We start from the raw sequence: 26,547 nt of genomic DNA, 5'->3' as shown, positions 1-26,547 counted from the left end.
TGATCCACTGTCAGACAACCCAGTGATGAGGAGTCATATACAGTCACCTACAGTACACTACTGCTGAACAACTAGCTACTTCTAACCATGGTCTTAACCATCACCATGACTATGCATCCCAAACCACAGCTACCAAAAGCCTTCAGATAAAGGGACAACCTCAGCCTCCCAAAGAGCCTCAAATACCATGGACCAGCAGAGAAGAGCATGTGGCACAGGAGGGATAACATAGATAAAGTCTAAGGCACCACCAAGGCTAAAACAATATATATAGGAAGTACTACAAAGAGTTAACAAAGCATCTAGTAAAGCAGGGCAAACTGAGGAGGGCTAACATGTCTCTTGTCCTCCATCAATCAACCCATTTTTTCTTTCTTTTCATCTTTTGTCTCTCGCTCCTTCGCCCGGGCAGGCCCAGCTGTGCCACCTCTCCCTCTCTCCCTCCCATTCTCCTCTCTCTCTCCATCCCCCTCCTCCTCCTGTTTAGGGGAGTGAAGGAGACAGGGATCGGCCTGTAATCCCGCCTTCAATGGTGTAAGCACAAAATTAATTATCTCTAATCCAGGAGGAGTTAATTCCTGGGCCTGGCTGCCTGGCTGCCTGACTGCCTGGCTGCCTGGCTGCCTGACTGCCTGGCTGCCTGACTGCCTGACTGCCTGGCTGCCTGACTGCCTGGCTGCCTGGCTGCCTGGCTGCCTGGCTGCCTGGCTGCCTGACTGCCTGGCTACCTGGCTGGTTGGCTACTTGTGTCCAGGGGGGCTGTGGGCTGCAGGGCTGGGTGCTGTGGATCAGTCCCCTTCCTCTCCCTCATTCTGCCTCTACCCCTCCTCTTCTATCCCCTATCTCTAGTCTCGAGCCCTCAGCCATGGGCCCAAAGCCTCTTAATTCTCATTATCACTGGTAATGGGGCCTCACTACACAAATGAGCTTTAGTCATGGGCTTGAGATACACCCTGACACTCTTCTCTATCCCCCATGAACACACATACAGCCTTCCTCTGAGCTTCTCCTCTCTTCCAAGCAGTGTGCATCTCAGTGTGACGGTGGTTCTATCTTTCTGTGGTATATATATATTTATAGACTGGGGGGTTCGAGCCCTGAATGCTGATTGGCTGACAGCCGTGGTATATCAGACAGTATACCACGGGTATGACAAAACACATATTTTTAGTGCTCTAATTACATTGGTAAAAAGTGTATTATAGCAATGAGGCACCTTGGGGGTTTGTGGTATATGGCCAATATATCATGGCTAAGGGCTGTATCCAGGCACACCGCCTTGTGTTGTGCGTATGAACAGCCCTTAGCCGTGGTATATTGGCCATATACCATACCTCCTTGGGCGTTATTGCTTAAATATACACTACCGTTCAAAAGTTTGGGGTCACTTAGAAATGTCCTTGTTTTTGAAAGAAAAGCTCATTTTTTGTCCATTAAAATAACTGCAAATTGATCAGAAATACAGTGTAGACATTGTTAATGTTGTAAATGACTATCGTAGCTGGAAACAACACATTTTTTATGGAATATCTACATAGGCGTACAGAGGCCCATTATCAGCAACCATCACTCCTGTGTTCCAATGGCATGTTGTTTTAACTAATCCAAGTCTTTGTTTCTGGCCATTTTGATCCTGTAATTGAACCCACAAATGCTGATGCTCCAGATACTCAACTAGTCTAAAGAATGCCAGTTTTATTGCTTCTTTAATCAGGACAACAGTTTTCAGCTGTGCTAACATAATTGCAAAAGGGTTTTCTAATGATCAATTAGCCTTTTAAAATGATAAACTTGGATTAGCTATAACAACATGCCATTGGAACACAGGAGTGATGGTTGCTGATAATGGGCCTCTGTACGCCTATGTAGATATTCCATTCAAAAATATTTTGTTTCCAGCTACAATAGTCATTTACAACATTAACAATGTCTACACTGTATTTCTGATCAATTTGATGTTATTTTAATGGACAAAAATTGTGCTTTTCTTTCAAAAACTAGGATATTTCTAAGTGACGCCAGATTTTGGAATGGTAGTGTATATATGGGTTAAAGTTGATATCAGTGGGAGGATAATGTACATGTGTGTGTTGACAGAGAGTGTTTGCGCGTGTGTGTGTGTCTGCGCGAATGCACATGTGTGCGTGTACTCACGGTCCTCGCGGGTTTGGATGTACAGGACATTGCTCCTGACCCCGTCCCCAGCCTGTGTGTAGGCCAGCACCTGGACACTGTAGTTAGTAAACTTCTCCAGCCCTCTCAGCTCCACCTGCTCACGAGTTGTAGTGATGTTTTGCATTTCTCCCCATTCTGAGAGAGAGAGCGAGAGAGAGAGAGTGAGAGAGAGATTAAGCCTTGTTTGTTCATATATCACAATGCACAAATTGGGAGGAAAATACAGGTTCGGCTCAAGGGGGCAAGGTAAACATACAAATAATATATTCCAGGTAAATCCCATAGAGAGACAGATGAGAAGGGGTGTGTGAAGGGTTAGGAGACAGATGGGGAATGGGGTGTATGAAGGGTTAGGAGACAGATAGGGAATGGGGTGTGTGAAGGGTTAGGAGACAGATGAGGAGAAGGGGTGTGTGAAGGGTTAGGAGACAGATGGGGAATTGGGTGTATGAAGGGTTAGGAGACAGATAGGGAATGGGGTGTGTGAAGGGTTAGGAGACAGATGAGGAGAAGGGGTGTGTGAAGGGTTAGGAGAAAGATGGGGAATTGGGTGTGAAGGGTTAGGAGACAGATGAGGAGAAGGGGTGTGTGAAGGGTTAGGAGACAGATGGGGAATTGGGTGTGTGAAGGGTTAGGAGACAGATCGGGAATGGGGTGTGTGAAGGGTTAGGAGACAGATAGGTAATGGAGTGTGTGAAGGGTTGGGAGACAGATAGGGAATGGAGTGTGAAGGGTTAGGAGACAGATGAGGAGAAGGGGTGTGTGAAGGGTTAGGAGACAGATGAGGAGAAGGGGTGTGTGAAGGGTTAGGAGACAGATGAGGAGAAGGGGTGTATGAAGGGTTAGGAGACAGATGAGGAGAAGGGCTGTGTGAAGGGTTAGGAGACAGATGAGGAGAAGGGGTGTGTGAAGGGTTAGGAGACAGATGAGGAGAAGGGGTGTGTGAAGGGTTAGGAGACAGATGAGGAGAAGGGGGTGTGAAGGGTTAGGAGACAGATAGGGAATGGGGTGTGTGAAGGGTTAGGAGACAGATGAGGAATTGGGTGTGTGAAGGGTTAGGAGACAGATAGGGAATTGGGTGTGTGAAGGGTTAGGAGACAGATGGGGAATTGGGTGTGTGAAGGGTTAGGAGACAGATAGGGAATGGAGTGTGAAGGATTAGGAGACAGATGAGGAGAAGGGGTGTGTGAAGGGTTAGGAGACAGATAGGGAATGGGGTGTGTGAAGGGTTAGGAGACAGATAGGGAATGGGGTGTGTGAAGGGTTAGGAGACAGATGAGGAGAAGGGGTGTGTGAAGGGTTAGGAGACAGATAGGGAATGGAGTGTGTGAAGGGTTAGGAGACAGATAGGGAATGGAGTGTGTGAAGGGTTAGGAGACAGATAGGGAATGGGGTGTGTGAAGGGTTAGGAGACAGATAGGGAATGGGGTGTGTGAAGGGTTAGGAGACAGATAGGGAATTGAGTGTGTGAAGCGTTAGGAGACAGATAGGGAGAAGGGGTGTGTGAAGGGTTAGGAGACAGATAGGGAATGGGGTGTATGAAGGGTTAGGAGACAGATGAGGAGAAGGGGTGTGTGAAGGGTTAGGAGACAGATGAGGAGAAGGGGTGTGTGAAGGGTTAGGAGACAGATGAGGAGAAGGGGTGTGTGAAGGGTTAGGAGACAGATGAGGAGAAGGGGTGTGTGAAGAGTTAGGAGACAGATAGGGAATGGGGTGTGTGAAGGGTTAGGAGACAGATGTGTGTGAAGGGTTATGAGACAGATCGGGAATGGGGTGTGTGAAGGGTTAGGAGACAGATAGGGAATGGAGTGTGTGAAGGGTTAGGAGACAGATAGGGAATGGAGTGTGTGAAGGGTTAGGAGACAAATAGGGAATTGAGTGTGTGAAGGGTTAGGAGACAGATAGGGAATGGGGTGTATGAAGGGTTAGGAGACAGATGAGGAGAAGGGGTGTGTGAAGGGTTAGGAGACAGATGAGGAGAAGGGGTGTGTGAAGGGTTAGGAGACAGATAGGGAGAAGGGGTGTGTGAAGGGTTAGGAGACAGATGAGGAGAAGGGGTGTGTGAAGGGTTAGGATACAGATAGGGAATGGGGTGTGTGAAGGGTTAGGAGACAGATGAGGAATTGGGTGTGTGAAGGGTTAGGAGACAGATGAGGAGAAGGGGTGTGTGAAGGGTTAGGAGACAGATGAGGAGAAGGGGTGTGTGAAGGGTTAGGAGACAGATAGGGAATGGGGTGTGTGAAGGGTTAGGAGACAGATGAGGAGAAGGGGTGTGTGAAGGGTTAGGAGACAGATAGGGCATGGGGTGTGTGAAGGGTTAGGAGACAGATAGGGAATGGAGTGTGTGAAGGGTTAGGAGACAGATGAGGAGAAGGGGTGTGTGAAGGGTTAGGAGACAGATATGGAATGGGGTGTGTGAAGGGTTAGGAGACAGATAGGGAGAAGGGGTGTGTGAAGGGTTAGGAGACAGATAGGGAATGGAGTGTGTGAAGGGTTAGGAGACAGATGGGGAATTGGGTGTGTGAAGGGTTAGGAGACAGATAGGGAATGGGGTGTGTGAAGGGTTAGGAGACCGATAGGGAATGCAGTGTGTGAAGGGTTAGGAGACAGATAGGGAATGGAGTGTGAAGGGTTAGGAGACAGATGAGGAGAAGGGGTGTGTGAAGGGTTAGGAGACAGATGAGGAGAAGGGGTGTGAAGGGTTAGGAGACAGATGAAGAGAAGGGGTGTATGAAGGGTTAGGAGACAGATGAGGAGAAGGGGTGTGTGAAGGGTTAGGAGACAGATGAGGAGAAGGGGTGTGTGAAGGGTTAGGAGACAGATAGGGAATGGGGTGTGGGGCAGGCTAGGGCAGAGTTTGGGAGTGTGTGAAGGGTTAGGAGACAGATAGAGAATGGGGTGTGGGGCAGGCTAGGGCAGAGTTTGGGAGTGTGTGAAGGGTTAGGAGACAGATAGGGAATGGGGTGTGGGGCAGGCTAGGGCAGAGTTTGGGAGTGTGTGAAGGGTTAGGAGACAGATAGGGAATGGGGTGTGGGGCAGGCTAGGGCAGAGTTTGGGAGTGTGTGAAGGGTTAGGAGACAGATGAGGAGAAGGGGTGTGTGAAGAGTTAGGAGACAGATAGGGAATGGGGTGTGTGAAGGGTTAGGAGACAGATGTGTGTGAAGGGTTAGGAGACAGATCGGGAATGGGGTGTGTGAAGGGTTAGGAGACAGATAGGGAATGGAGTGTGTGAAGGGTTAGGAGACAGATAGGGAATGGAGTGTGTGAAGGGTTAGGAGACAGATAGGGAATTGAGTGTGTGAAGGGTTAGGGAGGGAGATAGGGAATGGGGTGTATGAAGGGTTAGGAGACAGATGAGGAGAAGGGGTGTGTGAAGGGTTAGGAGACAGATGAGGAGAAGGGGTGTGTGAAGGGTTAGGAGACAGATAGGGAGAAGGGGTGTGTGAAGGGTTAGGAGACAGATGAGGAGAAGGGGTGTGTGAAGGGTTAGGAGACAGATAGGGAATGGGGTGTGTGAAGGGTTAGGAGACAGATGAGGAGAAGGGGTGTGTGAAGGGTTAGGAGACAGATAGGGAATGGGGTGTGTGAAGGGTTAGGAGACAGATAGGGAATGAGTGTGTGAAGGGTTAGGAGCCAGATGAGGAGAAGGGGTGTGTGAAGGGTTAGGAGACAGATATGGAATGGGGTGTGTGAAGGGTTAGGAGACAGATGGGGAATTGGGTGTGTGAAGGGTTAGGAGACAGATAGGGAATGGAGTGTGTGAAGGGTTAGGAGACAGATAGGGAATGCAGTGTGTGAAGGGTTAGGAGACAGATAGGGAATGGAGTGTGTGAAGGGTTAGGAGACAGATAGGGAATTGAGTGTGTGAAGGGTTAGGAGACAGATAGGGAATGGGGTGTATGAAGGGTTAGGAGACAGATGAGGAGAAGGGGTGTGTGAAGGGTTAGGAGACAGATAGGGAGAAGGGGTGTGTGAAGGGTTAGGAGACAGATGAGGAGAAGGGGTGTGTGAAGGGTTAGGAGACAGATAGGGAATGGGGTGTGTGAAGGGTTAGGAGACAGATGAGGAGAAGGGGTGTGTGAAGGGTTAGGAGACAGATAGGGAATGGGGTGTGTGAAGGGTTAGGAGACAGATAGGGAATGGAGTGTGTGAAGGGTTAGGAGCCAGATGAGGAGAAGGGGTGTGTGAAGGGTTAGGAGACAGATATGGAATGGGGTGTGTGAAGGGTTAGGAGACAGATGGGGAATTGGGTGTGTGAAGGGTTAGGAGACAGATAGGGAATGGAGTGTGTGAAGGGTTAGGAGACAGATAGGGAATGCAGTGTGTGAAGGGTTAGGAGACAGATAGGGAATGGAGTGTGTGAAGGGTTAGGAGACAGATAGGGAATTGAGTGTGTGAAGGGTTAGGAGACAGATGAGGAGAAGGGGTGTGTGAAGGGTTAGGAGACAGATGAGGAGAAGGGGTGTGTGAAGGGTTAGGAGACAGATAGGGAAAAGGGGTGTGTGAAGGGTTAGGAGACAGATGAGGAGAAGGGGTGTGTGAAGGGTTAGGAGACAGATAGGGAATGGGGTGTGTGAAGGGTTAGGAGACAGATGAGGAATTGGGTGTGTGAAGGGTTAGGAGACAGATGAGGAGAAGGGGTGTGTGAAGGGTTAGGAGACAGATGAGGAGAAGGGGTGTGTGAAGGGTTAGGAGACAGATAGGGAATGGGGTGTGTGAAGGGTTAGGAGACAGATAGGGAATGGAGTGTGTGAAGGGTTAGGAGACAGATGGGGAATTGGGTGTGTGAATGGTTAGGAGACAGATGAGGAGAAGGTGTGTGAAGGGTTAGGAGACAGATAGGGAATGGGGTGTGTGAAGGGTTAGGAGACAGATGAGGAGAAGGGGTGTGTGAAGGGTTAGGAGACAGATAGGGAATGGAGTGTGTGAAGGGTTAGGAGACAGATGAGGAGAAGGGGTGTGTGAAGGGTTAGGAGACAGATAGGGAATGGAGTGTGTGAAGGGATAGGAGACATGAGGAGAAGGGGTGTGGGGCAGGCTAGGGCAGAGTTTGGGAGTGTGTGAAGGGTTAGGAGACAGATGAGGAGAAAGGGTGTGGGGCAGGCTAGGGCAGAGTTTGGGAGTGTGTGAAGGGTTAGGAGACAGATAGGGAATGGGGTGTGGGGCAGGCTAGGGCAGAGTTTGGGAGTGTGTGAAGGGTTAGGAGACAGATGAGGAGAAGGGGTGTGGGGCAGGCTAGGGCAGAGTTTGGGAGTGTGTGAAGGGTTAGGAGACAGATAGGGAATGGGGTGTGGGGCAGGCTAGGGCAGAGTTTGGGAGTGTGTGAAGGGTTAGGAGACAGATAGGGAATGGGGTGTGGGGCAGGCTAGGGCAGAGTTTGGGAGTGTGTGAAGGGTTAGGAGACAGATAGGGAATGGGGTGTGGGGCAGGCTAGGGCAGAGTTTGGGAGTGTGTGAAGGGTTAGCAGACAGATAGGGAATGGGGTGTGGGGCAGGCTAGGGCAGAGTTTGGGAGTGTGTGAAGGGTTAGGAGACAGATAGGGAATGGGGTGTGGGGCAGGCTAGGGCAGAGTTTGGGAGTGTGTGAAGGGTTAGGAGACAGATAGGGAATGGGGTGTGGGGCAGGCTAGGGCAGAGTTTGGGAGTGTGTGAAGGGTTAGGAGACAGATAGGGAATGGGGTGTGGGGCAGGCTAGGGCAGAGTTTGGGAGTGTGTGAAGGGGTAGGAGACAGATAGGGAATGGGGTGTGGGGCAGGCTAGGGCAGAGTTTGGGAGTGTGTGAAGGGTTAGGAGACAGATGAGGAGAAGGGGGCTGGGGCAGGCTAGGGCAGAGTTTGGGAGTGTGTGAAGGGTTAGGAGACAGATAGGGAATGGGGTGTGGGGCAGGCTAGGGCAGAGTTTGGGAGTGTGTGAAGGGTTAGGAGACAGATAGGGAATGGGGTGTGGGGCAGGCTAGGGCAGAGTTTGGGAGTGTGTGAAGGGTTAGGAGACAGATAGGGAATGGGGTGTGGGGCAGGCTAGGGCAGAGTTTGGGAGTGTGTGAAGGGTTAGGAGACAGATAGGGAATGGGGTGTGGGGCAGGCTAGGGCAGAGTTTGGGAGTGTGTTTTGTGTTCAGACACACGGACAGATAGACAGGCAGGTGAGGCCTTGGGTTTGAGGTGGAGTTAGAATGATAGTAGTGATAATTACTCTGCATCGGCCCCTGTGCCTGGCCCCCACAGCACCCACCTCCGTCGGGGAAGAGGGACCAGAACACCACGCGGTAGCCCTTCAACACGCCATGCAGCGTCAGACGCGGTGGCTCTGCCCACGTGATCACCGCCTCGTCTGAGGTCACCGAGATAGCCCGCACGTTCTGGGGCGGCTGGCTGGGCACTGGGGGTAGGAGAGAGGTCAAAGGTTAACATCACAGAGGACCATAGTGTACCTTATTGAACACAGCTGTTTGCGACTAATAGGACGGAGATACAGTAATAGTAAGAAACTGCATAACATTCCCAAAATACTATTTATTCCAATCTTCAATTTTCAATCACTGCAATGGAGAGAGAAAGAGAGAAGTATAAAGTGAGGGATGGCAGAGAGAGAGGCAGGTATAAGGGAAAAGGGAAAGAGGAATACACTGTATCATTTACCAGGCGAGTCTTGACTGTTAAGGGTTAACTTGGAGGAAGGGGGGATGGTGATGAGAGGCAGACGGCGGATAAAAAGCAGAAGTGTGCGGACGGAGGACAATGTGTCCAGCTGTGTGATAATTGCAGCTGTAGAAACAGCAGCAAGCAGACAGAGACAGAGAAAGACAGAGAGTGTGTGTTGTAGTTACCATCACTACTAACTAATTATCATAATCAGGATCTACATCTATCTCTATCATTAAGGCTGTACACACGGGGGGAGACTGAGGGACTAAGATGTTGTCTGTCTGATGTAAAGATAAAACAGAGAGTAGCAAAAGAAGGAGAAGGGGGATCCCCCAATGAAAGCAAAGGGAGAAATAGATTCAGGAGAGAAAAAATGGAATGAATCAACAAAAAAATGGTGTAAACGAGAGAGGGAATAGAGAGATGACCAATGAAGGGGAGAGAGGGAGAGGACGAGAGAGAGAGAGGGAATAGAGAGATAACTAATGAAGGGGAGAGAGGGAGAGGACGAGAGAGAGAGAGAGGGAATAGAGAGATAACTAATGAAGGGGAGAGAGGGAGAGGACGAGAGAGAGAGAGAGAGGGAGATATAGAGATAACCAATGAAGGGGAGAGAGGGAGAGGACGAGAGAGAGAGAGAGGGAGATATAGAGATAACCAATGAAGGGGAGAGAGGGAGAGGACGAGACAGAGAGAGAGGGAGATATAGAGATAACCAATGAAGGGGAGAGAGGGAGAGAGAGAGAGAGAGAGGGAGATATAGAGATAACCAATGAAGGGGAGAGAGGGAGAGGACGAGAGAGAGAGAGAGGGAGATATAGAGATAACCAATGAAGGGGAGAGAGGGAGAGGATGAGACAGAGAGAGAGGGAGATATAGAGATAACCAATGAAGGGGAGAGAGGGAGAGGACGAGACAGAGAGAGAGGGAGATAGAGAGAGGTAGAGTGGGCAGGCATATTCAGAGAGTAATGGGGTCTCTCGCTCTCTCAGTCTACTGAGGGAGCTAATTAAAACAGGAGAATGATGGGGGATGTGCTACATGTTCATTTCCTCCATTTTGTCTCAGAGACTGTGTGTGAGAGTGTTTGCACAACTGAATCAATGTGTGGGTGCATCTTTATTTACTGCTTTCCACTCTATTCTTACATGATTGGACTTTATTTTATATTCCTGTTGACAACTTAAAGAAATCTACCCGTTGTACTAGCAAAGTATGCATCTCTCTCTCTCGCTATCTCTCTCTATATCTCTCTCTATATCTCTCTCTAGATCTCTCTCTATATCTCTCTCTATATCTCTCTCTAGATCTCTCTCTCTCTCTAGCTCCCTCCCTCTACCATCATCTATCCCCCTCTTTCCCTAACCTCCCTCCCTCCGGTCTTACCATCCTCCAGTGTGGTAGCGTTGATCTCAGTGCTAGAGGGACCAGTGCCAGCCCTGTTGAAGGCCTGGACCACCACTCCATACTGGGCAAACTTCTTCAGGTTGTCCAGGGTGTACACCTCACTGTCCCCTGTGGCCTTCATCTCCACAATGCTGTATTGGCCGTTACTGCCCGGCCCGTTCTCACGGTAACCGATCTGGTACCCCCGGATCAACCCGTTCTGAAGCTCCTTTCTGGGGGCCTGAGAGGGAGAGGCAAGGGACAGCTCTGTTAGGAACCTGACTGGAGATTAATGACAGTTAGTTTGAATGTCTCACTTATTATGGTATTACAGCATAAAGGAAGAGAGGCATGATGGTGAATGAAGTTTACCCTCCATGTGACCCGTATGCTCTGAGACGTCATTGGTTGGAGGATCACTTCCATAGGGGGCCCATCAGGTTCTGTTGAGGTGAGAGGTTGAAATAAGGGTTTCAATAGCACCAAACAAGACATCATTTTAAATAAGTGTTTGTCTATGTGTGTGTGTATGTTTGTGTATGTGCTTGTGTGCGTGCTTGTGCATGCGTGTGTGTTTGCGTGTGCGTTTGCGGTTAGACTTACGTGCTTCCTCAGTGCTGATGGTGAGCTCCTTGCTAGGCTGGCTGCGTCCGATCTTGTTGAAGGAGTACATGCGGATGCTGTAGACACAGGCAGGGTGCAGCTCCACGATGTTAGCCTGGTTGTTAGTGGGGGAGATGTTCCTGGTGGTGTACTTGTGATCCCAAGTATCTGTAACAAATAGAAGCAGATAGAGAGAACATTAGAGGACCAGAGAAAAGGGAGTTAGATCGAGGACAATAGGGATGTGAGGGTTTACAGGGTTGGACTGGTTGGACTCGTACCAGACTTGTTCTTATACTCGATGTCGTAGCTGGTGATGATGCTGTTGCCATCGAACCTCTGGATCCAGCGCAGGTTCATACTTCGGTCCTTCACCTCTCTCACCTCCAACTCAGGAGGGTCAGGAGGCTCTGTGTGTGTTAAAGGAGGAGGTTGGGTATACATTTAACCTCAATCACTGGTCGGTCAACAGTGAGCCTATGTGCAGTAATAGCAGAGTGCGAGAGATAGGCACCTTGCACGGTAAGCTGGATGAGTCCTCGCCCCTCTCCGTATGAGTTGATGGCGTGGCAGGAGAAGAAGACTGAGTCCCCGCGCTCCGCTGGCTTCAGCTACATGGGGGACAGCAACACACAAAATAACCCTTTTTGTACTCTGATCTCAACTCAATTGGGCTAAAATCCTCAATTCTAATGCCCTCCAATGTCAATTCTCTCTCAACATTTTACCCTCTTTCCTCAGTGTCTGACCTTGAGTGTGGAGATGACCTCGTCCCCCTTCTTGTTGATGGTGATGGAGTAGCGGGGGTTCCTCTCGGCATCGATGACAGTGTCGCCTCTCTCCCAGCGGATGATGATGGGCTGCTCGCCCCGCGCTGTGCAGTTCAGCTCCTTCATCTGGCCCTTGATGGCCATGGTGGTGTTGGGGTGCGACGTGATCATGGCTGGAACTGGAGACACACACACAGAGAGAAATATTAATGAATGTGATGAATAGATATGGGGGAATGAGAGAAGGAAAGAGGGATGGGCATTAGAAAAATCAAGGTACTGTACAGGTGTGTTGAAAAGAGAAATCTCAATTTATTCCCTCCATCACTCTCTATTTTCATTTCACGCTCCGAGCCCTCGTGGCCCTCTCACACCCCCTCCTCTCTTCCCGTCTACCTCCTTCCCTCCTCTCCTTTTCCCTCCTTCCCTCCTCTTTGCCAACATGAGTTATTGATCTGAAGGGTTCCTGCTGTTTTGTTTTCATCACTAATTCATCAGAACCTTTCCTTCCCCACCACAGCCATAGACAGACAAAAAGACACACAGACTGGAGGAACAAATCAATCAACATGCACACACAGACACACACACACCAGTCTGGGAGAGTGGTATTTAAGTTTAGAGCCAACCCTCCTCCTGAAGAGGGTTAATGAAGTGTAGCCCAGGGCTGGGGTCAAACAGGAGGGGGGGGGATGAATGACAAGTGTGAGGAAGAGAATGAGAGAAAATGAAAGAGAGAAAGAGAGAGACAGAGTGAGACAACATGCTCTGCTTACACCTACTGTAATGGTCTGGGCCTAAACCACACGAAACACTAGACACTATGGAACACATATATTTTACTATCTCATTCTGGAATATACAATGTCTGAGGTCATCTGACTTTGGCCTAAAGAGCAGGAATCCAGACTTCATAAAATAAATTGGAAATACAGACATTGTCCTCCTACAAGAAACATGGTATAGCGGAGACGGAACCACTGGTTGCCCTCTAGGTTACAGGGAACTGGTAGTCCATTCCACTAAACTACCAGGTATGAAACAGGGAAGAGACTCAGGGGGTGGGCTAATTTGGTATAGAGCAGACCTAACACACTCTATTAAATTAGTCAAAACAGGAACATTTTACATCTGGCTAGAAATGATCGCCACAGAGAAAAATGTCCTCATGTGTGCTACCTATATCCCTCCAATAGAATCCTCATACTTTAACAATGACAACTTCTCCATCCTAGAGGGTGAGATCAACCATTTCCAGGCCCAGGGACATGTACAAGTCTGTGATGACCTAAATGCCAAAACTGGACAAGAACCTGACACTCTCAGAAAACAGTATTCCCTCCCAAATATGCCCCCCTAGACACAACTATGACAAAACAACCAACAAAAATAGGTCACAACTACTGCAGCACTGTCACACGTGGGGTCTGTACATAGTCAATGGTAGGCTTCGAGGAGACTCCTATGGTAGATACACATCATCCCTTGGCAGTAGTACTGTAGATTACTTCATCACTGACCTCAACCCAGAGTCTCTCAGAGCTTTCACAGTCAGCCCACTAACACCCCTATTAGATCCCAGCAAAATCACAGTCTACCTGAACAGAGCAATACTCAATCATGAGGCATAACAGCCAAAGGAACTGTATAATATTAAGAAATTCAATCCCTTTTAGACAACTTCCTGGGCAAAAAATGTCACTGTAATAGTGAAGGTGTAAACTTGGCAGTAAAAAGCCTAAACAGTATATTTGACCTTTCAGCTTCCCTTATCAAATCAAACAATTTCAAGCGACAACCTAAGAAAATTAACAACAATGACAAATAGTTTGATGAAGAATTTTAAAAAACTAAGAAAGACATTGAGAAACCTATCCAAACAAAAACATAGAGATCCAGACAACCTGAGTCTGTGTCTTCACTGTGCTAAATCACTAAAACAATAAAGAAATACACTACGGAAAAAGAAGGAACAGCACGTCAGAAAGCATGTCAGAAATCAGCTCAATGTAATCGAAGAATCCATAGAATCAAACCACTTCTGGTAAAATTGGAACACACTAAACAAACAACAAAACTAAGTTATCTATCCAGAATGGGGATGTGAATAAACCCAGTCTCCAATCATTTGGATCTATAGCAAAGACCAAACAGCAAAAACATATACATGATCAATTACAAATCTTAGAATCAGCTATTAAACACTACCAGAACACACTGAATTCTCCAATTACATTGACTGAACTACAGGACAAAATACAAACCCTCCAACCCAAAAAGGCCTGTGGTGTTGATGGCATACTACAGTACATAAAATTATATACAGACCACAAATATACAAAATATACAGACCACAAATTCCAAACGTTTTAACATCATCCTCAGCTCTGGCATATTCCCCAATATTTGTAACCAAGGACTGATAACCCCAATCCACAAAAGTGGAGACAAATTTGACCCCAATAACTATCGTGGGATATTGGTCAACAGCAACCTTGGGAAAATACTCTGCATTATCATTAACAGCAAACTCAGTAAAAACAATGAACTGAGCTAACGTAAATTTGGCTTATTAACAAATTACGATACGACAGACCACAAATTCACAAACACACTAATTCAAAAACAAACAAAGCAAAACAAAGGCAAAGTCTTCTTATGCTTTGTTGAATTCAAAAAAGCCTTTGACTCAATTTGGCATGAGGGTCTGCTATACAAATTGATGGAAAGTGGTGTTGGGGGAAAAACATCAAACATTATAAAATCTATGTACACAAACAACAAGTGTGCGGTTAAAATGGGCAAAAAAACACACATTTCTTTCCACAGGGACGTGGGGTGAGACAGGGATGCAGCTTAAGCCCCACCCTCTTCAACATACATATCAACAAATTGGTGAGGGCACTAGAACAGTCTGCAGCACCTGGCCTCACCTTACTAGAATCTGAAGTCAAATGTCTACTGTTTGCTGATGATCTGGTGCTTATGTCCCTAACCAAGGAGGGCCTACAGCAGCACCTAGATCTTCTGCACAGATTCATTCAGACCTGGGCCCTGAAAGTAAATCTCAGTAATACCAAAATAATGGTGTTCCAAAAAAGGTCCAGTCGCCTGGGCCACAAATAGAAATTCCATCTAGACACTGTTGCCCTAGAGCACACAAAAAACTATGCATGCCTCAGCCTAAACATCAGTGTCACAGGTAACTTCCACAAAGCTGTGAACAATCTGAGAGACAAGGCAAGAAGAGCCTTCTATGCCATCAAAAGGGAACATAAAATTTCACATACCAATTAAGATCTGGCTAAAAATACTTGAATCGGTTATAGAACCCATTGCCTTTTTTTGGTTGTGATGTCTGAGGACCACTCACCAACCAAGAAACACCAAATTGAGACTGCACGCAGAATTTCTGGAAAAAAATATCCTCCTCATACAATGTAAAACACCAAATAATGCATGCAGAGCAGAATTAGGCTGATACCCACTAATTATCAAAATCCAGAAAAGAGACGTTAAATTCTACAAGCACCTTAAAGGAAGCAACCTTCCATAACAAAGCCATCACCGACAGAGAGATGAACCTGAAGAAGAGTCCTCTAAGAAAGCTGGTCCTGGTGCTCTGTTCACAAACACATCACACCCCACAGAGCCCCAGGAAGGCAACACAATTAGACCCAACCAAATCATGAGAAAACAAAGAGATAATTACTTGACACATTGCAAAGAATTAACCAGAAAACGGAGCAAAATAGAATGCTATTTGGCCCTAAAGAGAGACTACACAGTGGCAGAATACCTGACCAATGTGACTGACACAACATTAAGGAAAGCTGACTATGTTCAGACTCAGTGAGCATAGCCTTGCTATTGAGAAAGGTCGCTGAAAGGCAGACCTGGCTCTCAAGAGAAGACAGGCTATGTGCTCACTGCCCACAAAATGAGGTGGAAACTGAGCTGCACTTCCTAACCTCCTGACAAATGTATGACCATATTAGAGACACATATTTCCCTCAGATTATACAGACACACAAATAATTATTTGAAAACAAATCCAATTTTGATAAACTAACATATCTATTGGGTGAAATACCAGCGTGTGCAATCACAGCAGCAAGATTTGTGACCTGTTGCCACATGAAAATGGCAACCAGTGAAGAACAAACACCATATACAACCCATATTTATGTTTATATATTTTCCTTTTTTTAAACTTGAACTATTTGCGCATCGTTAAAACATTGTATATAGACATAATATGACATTTGAAATGTTATTTTGGAACAGTAATATTTACTGTTGACTTTTTATTGTTTATTTAACTTTTGTTTATCAATTTCACTTGCTTTGGGAATGTAAACATATGTTTCCATGCCAATAAAGCCCCTTGAATTGAATTGAATTGAGAGAGAATGAGAGAAAGGAAGAAAGAAAGAGAGAACGAGAGAGAGAGGGAGAGAGAGAGACCTAGTGAGAGACAGATGAACTCACTCTTGACGGTGAGGACCATGCTCTTGCTGATGTCAGAGCCCACTCCATTGGAGGCCTGACAGAGGTAGTATCCACGGTCGTCCTCTAAGACGTGCCGAATCAGCAGGGAGCCGTTGAACATGATCTGGATCCGACCAGTCAGAGGCACAGGGTGGTACTGCTGGGGGTTCCCTATACCTACAGGGAGGAACGGCACGGTCGTGTCAAGTCAAAGTTACGCATGGTTATGATGGTCTCTAATCTTACGCTTGGATGTACATTAGTTATGATGTTACAGTAGAGAATAAAAATAAAAACATTTGCTAATTTTATCTTCCATCATCAATTCAACTTTATTGTACAAGTTCTTTCACTATGATACATAGAATAGTAGACAGTTCGATAGCTGATGTTGTTAGTGCTGCAGGGTGTTGGTCTTTACCTTTGGCGTGTTTCCACATGACTTTGGGAGGGGGGTATCCCTCCACAGAGCAGTTTAGTACTCCTGCCTTCCCATAGATCCCATCCTGGTTGTTGGGCTGGACCACGAAGCGAGGGGGAACTGAGGGAGGAGAGGTTATAGTTAGTACAGTCATTATAATTGACAACAGCATCTCTAAAATGGTGGATATTCTTCAATTATTATCCAATCCTTCTGTGTTTTCTTAATATCTTCCAGCTTCTATAACCAGTCTGTCCATGCATTCATTCTTTATCTTTCTAAAATTCTTCAACACCACTTATCTTCCAATCCTTCCCCTCCTTCTCACCCTCTATCCCTCTATCCTCTCCTCCCCCCTCCCTCCCTCCCTCCCTCCATCCTCCCTCCCTCCCCTCCCTCCCTCCCCCTCCCTCCCTCCCTCCCTCCCCCCTCCCTCCCTCCCTCCCTCCCTCCCTCCCTCCCTCCCCCTCCCCCTCCCTCCCTCCCTCCCTCCATCCTCCCTCCCCCCTCCTCCCTCCCTCCCCTCCCTCCCCTCCTCCTTCTCTCCATCCTCTCCTCCCTCCCTCCCTCCCTCCCTCCCTCCCTCCATCCTCCTCCCCTCCCTCCCTCCCTCCCTCCCTCCCTCCATCCTCCCTCCCTCCCTCCCTCCCTCCATCCTCTCCTCCCCTCCTCCCTCCCTCCATCCTCTCCTCCCTCCCCTCCATCCTCCCTCCCCTCCCTCCTCCCTCCCTCCATCCTCTCCTCCCCTCCTCCCTCCCTCCATCCTCTCTTCCCCTCCTCCCTCCATCCTCTCCTCCCCTCCTCCCTCCCTCCCTCCATCCTCTCCTCCCCTCCTCCTTCTCTCACCGGTGACGACCAGCTGTCTTTCCCAGCTGACGGTTGCCGCGGCGTTGCTAGCGATGCAGGTGTAGTTGCCGTTGTGCTTCAGCGTCACCTTGGAGATCTGCAAGGAGCTCATGAATTCCTTGGTCTCTATGCCAACACCAGAGGCGGAACCAGGCACGATGAGTTGCCCGTCTTTGTGCCAGGTGATGCGGATGGGCATGTCACCTGACGACACCACGCAGGCGATGTACATCAGCTTTCCCACCGACGTGGAGGGGATATCAAAGGGCTGGATCAGGGGTGGCACTAGGGGGCAGAGGTTACAGAGGTCAGAGGTTAGAGGTCCCACCCCTGACCCCCTTCCATCTCCACCAGCCCATAATAGGTGCTCTGATTACAGGCCAACTGGCGGAGGAAGTCATTCCGTTGCCATGGTCGCGGAAGGTGGTGGAGTGGTGCTACAGCTAAGACGTCTGGGGGATTTAATCTGGGCCTCATTATGATTCATCTAATTAAATCAGAGACACCCACAAACACATGTGCACACGCACACACAGACTTCTATAGACCCCCCAACACCCACACACAAACACACCTAAAGCACACATGCTTACCACCCAACAAACACACTTACACATTCACATAAAGCTAGATGCTTTTAACACCATGGTGTGACCACCCTGTTAAGCTGATTGCCTCTTTACGACTAGGAAGAAACCTTGTCCAAACATTGGCGACTTTCAACAAATCCATTGCACTGGAGTGAGCGGTAACATCCTGTCATTGGTAGATTTAGTGTAACACATCATCCATTCCCCCTTTGCCTTACCTATGCCACCTTTGCCCCCACCCCCTGTCCTCCAACCCTGTCTAGTCCCCTACCTTTGACAGTGACGTGGACAGTCTGGTCGATGGAGGTCTGTGGCTGGATGAGCACACTACACAGGTAGGTACCCTCGTCCATGCCCTTCTGCACATCACTCAGCCTCAGGGTTCCATTCTCATACACCACCTGGCGATGGTTGTCAGGCAGCAGCATGCCGTCCTTAAACCACTTGATAGAGTAGTAGGGGTAACCAATCACACGACAGGTTATAAAGGTGTTCCTTCCTGCCACAGCCGTGATGTCACGCATCTCCCTGATCCTAGGAGAACCTGGAGACACAGAAAAGAGAGGGAGGACGAGGGGAGCGGAGGAGAGGAGGGAAAAAGGAGGAAGAAGAAGGAGGAAAAGGGAGGAGGAGACAGGGGTGGAAGAGGAGAGAGAGGGGAGGAGGACATGGGAGAAAAGGGGAGCAGAGAAGATAAAGGTTGGGGAGGGAGAAGATAAAGGTTGGGGAGGGAGAAGATAAAGGTTGGGGAGGTAGAAGATAAAGGTTGGGGATGAAGAAGATAAAGGTTGGGGAGGGAGAAGATAAAGGTTGGGGAGGGAGAAGATAAAGGTTGGGGAGGGAGAAGATAAAGGTTGGGGAGGGAGAAGATAAAGGTTGGGGAGGGAGAAGATAAAGGTTGGGTAGAGAGAAGATAAAGGTTGGGTAGAGAGAAGATAAAGGTTGGGGAGGGAGAAGATAAATGTTGGGTAGAGAGTGATTGGGGCAGATTGAGGGGTAGAGAAAGAGGTTAGTGATGTCCCCTTAACCCAATCATACTGGTAATATTTGTAATATCTATTAATGTGTTTTCTAAGTGATTGTGTGCATGGGTGTGTATGCACATGTTTGACTACATTACCCTCAGTAACACTGTCCTATGGTCTTGATGAGAACAGACATGGTCTTTGCTGTGGTCTTGATGAGAACAGATAGATAGAGACAGGAGTCAGAGAGACATCCAGGTAGACAGACACACAGCAAAAGAGAGAGAAACACACACTGGGCAAGACATAGACAGACAGAAACAGGGACGCGAGAGCGGGAGAGAGACACACATACAGAGAAAAAGACAGAGAGTAAGAAAGAGGGATGACGGTTGGAGGGTTGGGGTTGGGTGTGTGAAATGATGGACTCTAAACCTTGCTGTATGTGTTAGTGCATGTATGCATGTGTCCTGGATGTGTGTACGTGTTGCACGTTTGTCTAACTCCTCACACATCTCCACCTGTCTCTGTACTGTATACTTATTGTCAGTGCGTGTATAGGTGCAGGTGTGGGGTGCGTGTATATTGAAAAGTAGACAGGCACCTCTTACGTTTATGCGCGCTTGGTACTCGGCGCTACCGGCCGAGTTGCGTGCGGCGCAGCGATACACTCCCCCGTCACGGATGGCCGGGCTGCTGACGTTGACATGTGACACGGTCAGGCCGTCTGATAGGGTGTACTGGCTGGTCTTGTAGGCGGAGTCTCGCACCACAGGCTCGTCGTCCAGCGTCCAGGTGATGGAGGGGGGTGGGGCTCCCTTGGAGGCACACATCAGGGAGAATGGCTCACCGGGGGCGACCACGCGCTCACTGAAGGAAGACACGATACGAGGAGTGCCGTCTACAGGAAAGATAGATGGAGAGAGAGAGAGAGAGAGAGGGAGAGAGAGAGAAAGAGAGAGGGGAAATGTGAGAATGTTACAGATGTAGGATCTTAATTTGATCACTCTGTTGCAGGAGAATGCAGGACATTTTAAACGTGTAGGTTATTTGAGGTTTAAAAAGGCTTCTGAAGTTTGTAATTTCCACTTTGAAATTTCAGACTTGATTTTCCCTTCCGAAAAACAAATCAACCCCTACAAAAATGTCTATTAATTATAATCCACATAATAATTAACATTTCCTGTTGCTGCAGGATTCTTTTTATGCTGTTGCAAACTGGCTAAAATTAAGATCCTACATCTGTAAGCGAGATTTGGATGGGGGGGACCCCACCCCGCGGCAAAACATTTTAGTGGCCCCTCTCTTGAGAGTGGAGAGAAACATTTATATTTTAAAAGTGAATTTCCTGCAATTCTACACATTTCGCCATGGAGCAGAGAGAAACATTTAGCAATTTTATAATGATTGTAATGCAATACTACCTTTGCCATGGGGCAGAGAGAAATCATTTGCAGTTTTACAGCTTATTTCCTGAAATTCTATCAATTTTGCCATGGGGTGGAGAGAAAGTTTAGCCGTTTTAAACACCCACAAGTGCAAAAATTCAAAAAGTCATAATTTTAGTCAAAGTATGAAATATTTGGGATTGAAGTGGTAACTTTGGATATTATCCGTGCCAATGCCGTGTGTTTCACCTATGCTACGACATGCTTCTTCTTCTTCTCTGTATACATCAATGAGGTCGCTCTTGCTGCTGGTGAGTCCCTGATCCACCTCTACGCAGACGACACCATTCTGTATACTTCCGGCCCTTCTTTGGACACTGTGTTAACAACCCTCCAGGCAAGCTTCAATGCCATACAACTCTCCTTCCGTGGCCTCCAATTGCTCTTAAATACAAGTAAAACTAAATGCATGCTCTTCAACCGATCGCTACCTGCACCTACCAGCCTGTCCAACATCACTACTCTGGACGGCTCTGACTTAGAATACGTGGACAACTACAAATACTTAGGTGTCTGGTTAGACTGTAAACTCTCCTTCCAGACCCATATCAAACATCTCCAATCCAAAGTTAAATCTAGAATTGGCTTCCTATTTCGCAACAAAGCATCCTTCACTCATGCTGCCAAACATACCCTTGTAAAACTGACCATCCTACCAGTCCTCGACTTTGGTGATGTCATTTACAAAATAGCCTCCAATACCCTACTCAACAAATTGGATGCAGTCTATCACAGTGCAATCCGTTTTATCACCAAAGCCCCATATACTACCCACCATTGCGACCTGTACGCTCTCGTTGGCTGGCCCTCGCTTCATACTCGTCGCCAAACCCACTGGCTCCATGTCATCTACAAGACCCTGCTAGGTAAAGTCCCCCTTATCTCAGCTCGCTGGTCACCATAGCATCTCCCACCTGTAGCACACGCTCCAGCAGGTATATCTCTCTAGTCACCCCCAAAACCAATTCTTTCTTTGGCCGCCTCTCCTTCCAGTTCTCTGCTGCCAATGATTGGAACGAACTACAAAAATCTCTGAAACTGGAAACACTTATCTCCCTCACTAGCTTTAAGCACCAACTGTCAGAGCAGCTCACAGATTACTGCACCTGTACATAGCCCACCTATAATTTAGCCCAAACAACTACCTCTTTCCCAACTGTATTTAATTTTTATTTATTTATTTATTTTGCTCCTTTGCACCCCATTATTTTTATTTCTACTTTGCACATTCTTCCATTGCAAAACTACCATTCCAGTGTTTTACTTGCTATATTGTATTTACTTTGCCACCATGGCCTTTTTTGCCTTTACCTCCCTTCTCACCTCATTTGCTCACATTGTATATAGACTTGTTTATACTGTATTATTGACTGTATGTTTGTTTTACTCCATGTGTAACTCTGTGTCGTTGTATCTGTCGAACTGCTTTGCTTTATCTTGGCCAGGTCGCAATTGTAAATGAGAACTTGTTCTCAACTTGCCTACCTGGTTAAATAAAGGTAAAATAAATAAAATGCTAATAATTTTCAGTCTACGTTTCTTTTCAGGACAGTTTAATTTGAATGTTACCACCCACCAGCATGGCATTGTTTATTAATCAGAAACACCTGCAAAGTTTTTCCTCTTCGCGAGTCTGGACTGAGCTATATAATAATCTTCAGCTGAGCCAAACAGCTTTTTGTCGTAACGTACACTTGGTCACCTGAGTCATGGAACAAATTAAAACAGGGGGTGCAAACTTATGTTTGATGTTTGAGCTAGTCTGTCTAACAAAAATATATATGACATTTTAAAGAGAAATAGTTACAGTTCATATAAGGAAATCAGTCAATTGAAATGAATTCATTAGGCCCTAATCTATGAATTTCACATGACTGGGAATACAGATATGATTCAGTTGGTCACAGAAAACCAGTCAGTATCTGGTGTGTCCACCATTTGCCTCATGCATCGCAACACATCTCCTTTGCATAGAGTTTATCAGGCTGTTGTTTGTGGCCCGTAGAATGTTGTCCCACTCCTATTCAATGGCTGTGCGAAGTCCTGGATATTGGCGGGAACTGGAACACGCTGTCGTACACATCAATCCAGAGCATCCCAAACATGCTCAATGGGTGACATCTCTGGTGAGTATACAGGCCATCGAAGAACTGGGACATTTTAAGCTTCCAGGAATTGTGTACAGATCCTGGCGACATGGAGCTGTCATTATCTTGCTGAAACATGAGGTGATGGCGGCGGGTGAATGGCACAACAATGGGCTTCAGGATCTCGTCACGGTATCTCTGTGCATTTAAATTGGCATTGATAAAATGCAATTGTGTTCATTGTCCATAGCTTATGCCTAACTATACCATAACCCCACCGCCACCATATGGCACTCTGTTCACAACTTTGACATCAGCAAACCGCTCAACCACACGACGCCGTACACATGGTCTGCGGTTGTGAGGCCGGTTGGACGTACTGTCAAATTCTCTAAAACAACGTTGGAGGCGGCTTATGTTAGAGGAATTAACATTCAATTCATCCCAATTGCACACTCCCTCAAAATTTTAGACATCTGTGGCATTGTGTTGCGTGACAAAACTACACATTTTAGAGTGGCCTTTTATTGTCCCCAGCACAACGTGAACCTGTGTAATGATCATGCTGTTTAATCAGCTTCTTGATATGCCACACCTGTCAGGTGGATGGATTATCTTGGCAAAGGAGAAATGCTCACTAACAGGGATGTAAACTAATTTGTGCACAACATTTGAGAGAAATCATCTTTTTGTTCATATGGAACATTTCTGGGATCTTTTATTTCAGCTCATGAAACATGGGACCAACACTTTACATGTTGCGTTTATATTTTTGTTCAGTGTAAATGGTAAAATTGTGTGTAATATGACGGCATTTTGGAACCCCATTCCCCTCATTGCCCCAAGATGAATGGTTTTGACTACGATCCACTGCTTTGACGGGTGCAGCTAGAAATCACAAGTGTCTATCCTATAATGAACAGGCACCCACAAAAGAAAATTCCACAAGCTTCTTGAGCACGGGCTGACGTGGCATTGCTGTAGCGCAGCCTGCCAGAAGCCTACCAAAGGTTGCACTGTGTCCATTACAATGTAGAATCTAGTCCAAACCGTTCAATAGTTAGACTATCAATATTACCTTTTATTCTTTCTATTTCTAGGGTGGATTTAAGGCTGCAATTTATGGGACATGCCAAAACTTTGGAGAAAACAATAGTAAAATACACTGGTTTTCCATATCCATCTGTGGCAAAGATTTCCCTAAATACTTATGACAAATGTATTTTTAATTTTTTTATTATTTAACCTTTATTTAACTAGGCAAGTCATTTAAGAACACATTTTTATTTACAGTGATGGCCTAGGAACAGTGGGTTAACCGCCTTGTTCAGGGGCAGAACGACAGATTGTTTACCTTGTCAGCTCAGGGATTCGATTTAGCAACTTTTCGGTTACTGGCCCAACACTCTAACCACTAGGCTCCAGAACCAGCCATACAGTAGGCCAGCCAGCTAGCTAATCTTTTGATTAAAATCAAATCAAATTTTATTTGTCACATACACATGGTTAGCAGATGTTAATGCGAGTGTAGCGAAATGCTTGTGCTTCTAGTTCCGACAATGCAGTAATAACCAACAAGTAATCTAACTAACAATTCCAAAACTACTGTCTTATACACAGTGTAAGGGGATAAAGAATATGTACATAAGGATATATGAATGAGTGATGGTACAGAGCAGCATAGGCAAGATACAGTAGATGATATCGAGTACAGTATATACATATGAGATGAGTATGTAAACAAAGTGGCATAGTTAAAGTGGCTAGTGATACATGTATTACATAAGGATACAGTCGATGATATAGAGTACAGTATATACGTATGCATATGAGATGAATAATGTAGGGTAAGTAACATTATATAAGGTAGCATTGTTTAAAGTGGCTAGTGATATATTTACATCATTTCCCATCAATTCCCATTATTAAAGTGGCTGGAGTTGAGTCAGTGTCAGTGTGTTGGCAGCAGCCACTCAATGTTAGTGGTGGCTGTTTAACAGTCTGATGGCCTTGAGATAGAAGCTGTTTTTCAGTCTCTCGGTCCCAGCTTTGATGCACCTGTACTGACCTCGCCTTCTGGATGATAGCGGGGTGAACAGGCAGTGGCTCGGGTGGTTGATGTCCTTGATGATCTTTATGGCCTTCCTGTAACATCGGGTGGTGTAGGTGTCCTGGAGGGCAGGTAGTTTGCCCCCGGTGATGCGTTGTGCAGACCTCACTACCCTCTGGAGAGCCTTACGGTTGAGGGCGGAGCAGTTGCCGTACCAGGCGGTGATACAGCCCGCCAGGATGCTCTCGATTGTGCATCTGTAGAAGTTTGTGAGTGCTTTTGGTGACAAGCCGAATTTCTTCAGCCTCCTGAGGTTGAAGAGGCGCTGCTGCGCCTTCTTCACGATGCTGTCTGTGTGAGACCAATTCAGGACCAATTCAGTTTGTCTGTGATGTGTATGCCGAGGAACTTAAAACTTGCTACCCTCTCCACTACTGTTCCATCGATGTGGATAGGGGGGTGTTCCCTCTGCTGTTTCCTGAAGTCCACAATCATCTCCTTAGTTTTGTTGACGTTGAGTGTGAGGTTATTTTCCTGACACCACACTCTGAGGGCCCTCAACTCCTCCCTGTAGGCCGTCTCGTCGTTGTTGGTAATCAAGCCTACCACTGTTGTGTCGTCCGCAAACTTGATGATTGAGTTGGAGGCGTGCGTGGCCACGCAGTCGTGGGTGAACAGGGAGTACAGGAGAGGGCTCAGAACGCACCCTTGTGGGGCCCCAGTGTTGAGGATCAGCGGGGAGGAGATGTTGTTGCCTACCCTCACCACCTGGGGGCGGCCCGTCAGGAAGTCCAGAACCCAGTTGCACAGGGCGGGGTCGAGACCCAGGGTCTCGAGCTTGATCACGAGCTTGGAGGGTACTATGGTGTTGAATGCCAAGCTGTAGTCAATGAACAGCATTCTCACATAGGTATTCCTCTTGTCCAGATGGGTTAGGGCAGTGTGCAGTGTGGTTGAGATTGCATCGTCTGTGGACCTATTTGGGCGGTAAGCAAATTGGAGTGGGTCTAGGGTGTCAGGTAGGGTGGAGGTGATATGGTCCTTGACTAGTCTCTCAAAGCACTTCATGATGACGGAAGTGAGTGCTACGGGGCGGTAGTCGTTTAGCTCAGTTACCTTAGCTTTCTTGGGAACAGGAACAATGGTGGCCCTCTTGAAGCATGTGGGAACAGCAGACGGGTATAGGGATTGATTGAATATGTCCGTAAATACACCGGCCAGCTGGTCTGCGCATGCTCTGAGGGCGCGGCTGGGGATGCCGTCTGGGCCTGCAGCCTTGCGAGGGTTAACACGTTTAAATGTCTTACTCACCTCGGCTGCAGTGAAGGAGAGACCGCATGTTTTCGTTGCAGGCCATGTCAGTGGCACTGTATTGTCCTCAAAGCGGGCAAAAAAGTTATTTAGTCTGCCTGGGAGCAAGACATCCTGGTCCGTGACTGGGCTGGATTTCTTCCTGTAGTCCGTGATTGACTGTAGACCCTGCCACATGCCTCTTGTGTCTGAGCCGTTGAATTGAGATTCTACTTTGTCTCTGTACTGACGCTTAGCTTGTTTGATAGCCTTGCGGAGGGAATAGCTGCACTGTTTGTATTCGGTCATGTTACCAGACACCTTGCCCTGATTAAAAGCAGTGGTTCGCGCTTTCAGATTCACGCGAATGCTGCCATCAATCCACGGTTTCTGGTTAGGGAATGTTTTAATCGTTGCTATGGGAACGACATCTTCAACGCACGTTCTAATGAACTCGCACACCGAATCAGCGTATTCATCAATATTGTTATCTGACGCAATACGAAACATCTCCCAGTCCACGTGATGGAAGCAGTCTTGGAGTGTGGAGTCAGCTTGGTCGGACCAGCGTTGGACAGACCTCAGCGTGGGAGCCTCTTGTTTTAGTTTCTGTCTGTAGGCAGGGATCAACAAAATGGAGTCGTGGTCAGCTTTTCCGAAAGGGGGGCGGGGCAGGGCCTTATATGCGTCGCGGAAGTTAGAGTAACAATGATCCAAGGTCTTTCCACCCCTGGTTGCGCAATCGATATGCTGATAAAATTTAGGGAGTCTTGTTTTCAGATT

The 26,547-nt window shown here is 47.2% G+C and overlaps 1 protein-coding gene across 4 annotated transcripts in view; it reads right to left on the bottom strand.

The window, feature by feature from the left end:
- The window catches only part of LOC112259099 (Down syndrome cell adhesion molecule-like protein 1 homolog), a 97,607-nt gene that overhangs the window by 9,087 nt on the left and 61,973 nt on the right, over positions 1-26,547 (bottom strand). For 2 of the 4 annotated variants that reach the window (XM_042326740.1, XM_042326741.1), the window contains exons 7-19: positions 19,494-19,790; positions 18,196-18,468; positions 17,335-17,619; positions 16,489-16,608; positions 16,068-16,244; positions 11,556-11,755; positions 11,321-11,417; positions 11,088-11,216; positions 10,807-10,974; positions 10,576-10,646; positions 10,204-10,444; positions 8,366-8,551; positions 2,155-2,310 (exon numbers count right to left, since the gene is read on the bottom strand). In XM_042326740.1, the coding sequence (XP_042182674.1) occupies positions 2,155-2,310; positions 8,366-8,551; positions 10,204-10,444; positions 10,576-10,646; positions 10,807-10,974; positions 11,088-11,216; positions 11,321-11,417; positions 11,556-11,755; positions 16,068-16,244; positions 16,489-16,608; positions 17,335-17,619; positions 18,196-18,468; positions 19,494-19,790 (2,400 nt within the window). The remainder of the gene's footprint in view (positions 1-2,154; positions 2,311-8,365; positions 8,552-10,203; positions 10,445-10,575; positions 10,647-10,806; positions 10,975-11,087; positions 11,217-11,320; positions 11,418-11,555; positions 11,756-16,067; positions 16,245-16,488; positions 16,609-17,334; positions 17,620-18,195; positions 18,469-19,493; positions 19,791-26,547) is intronic. The other 2 variants (XM_042326742.1, XM_042326743.1) reach the window with 1 other exon arrangement.

This window comes from Oncorhynchus tshawytscha, linkage group LG09 (assembly GCF_018296145.1).
Source record: "Oncorhynchus tshawytscha isolate Ot180627B linkage group LG09, Otsh_v2.0, whole genome shotgun sequence".
In the NCBI taxonomy this organism is placed as follows: Eukaryota; Metazoa; Chordata; class Actinopteri; order Salmoniformes; family Salmonidae; genus Oncorhynchus; species Oncorhynchus tshawytscha.
This window is presented reverse-complemented; position numbering and strand designations above follow the sequence as displayed.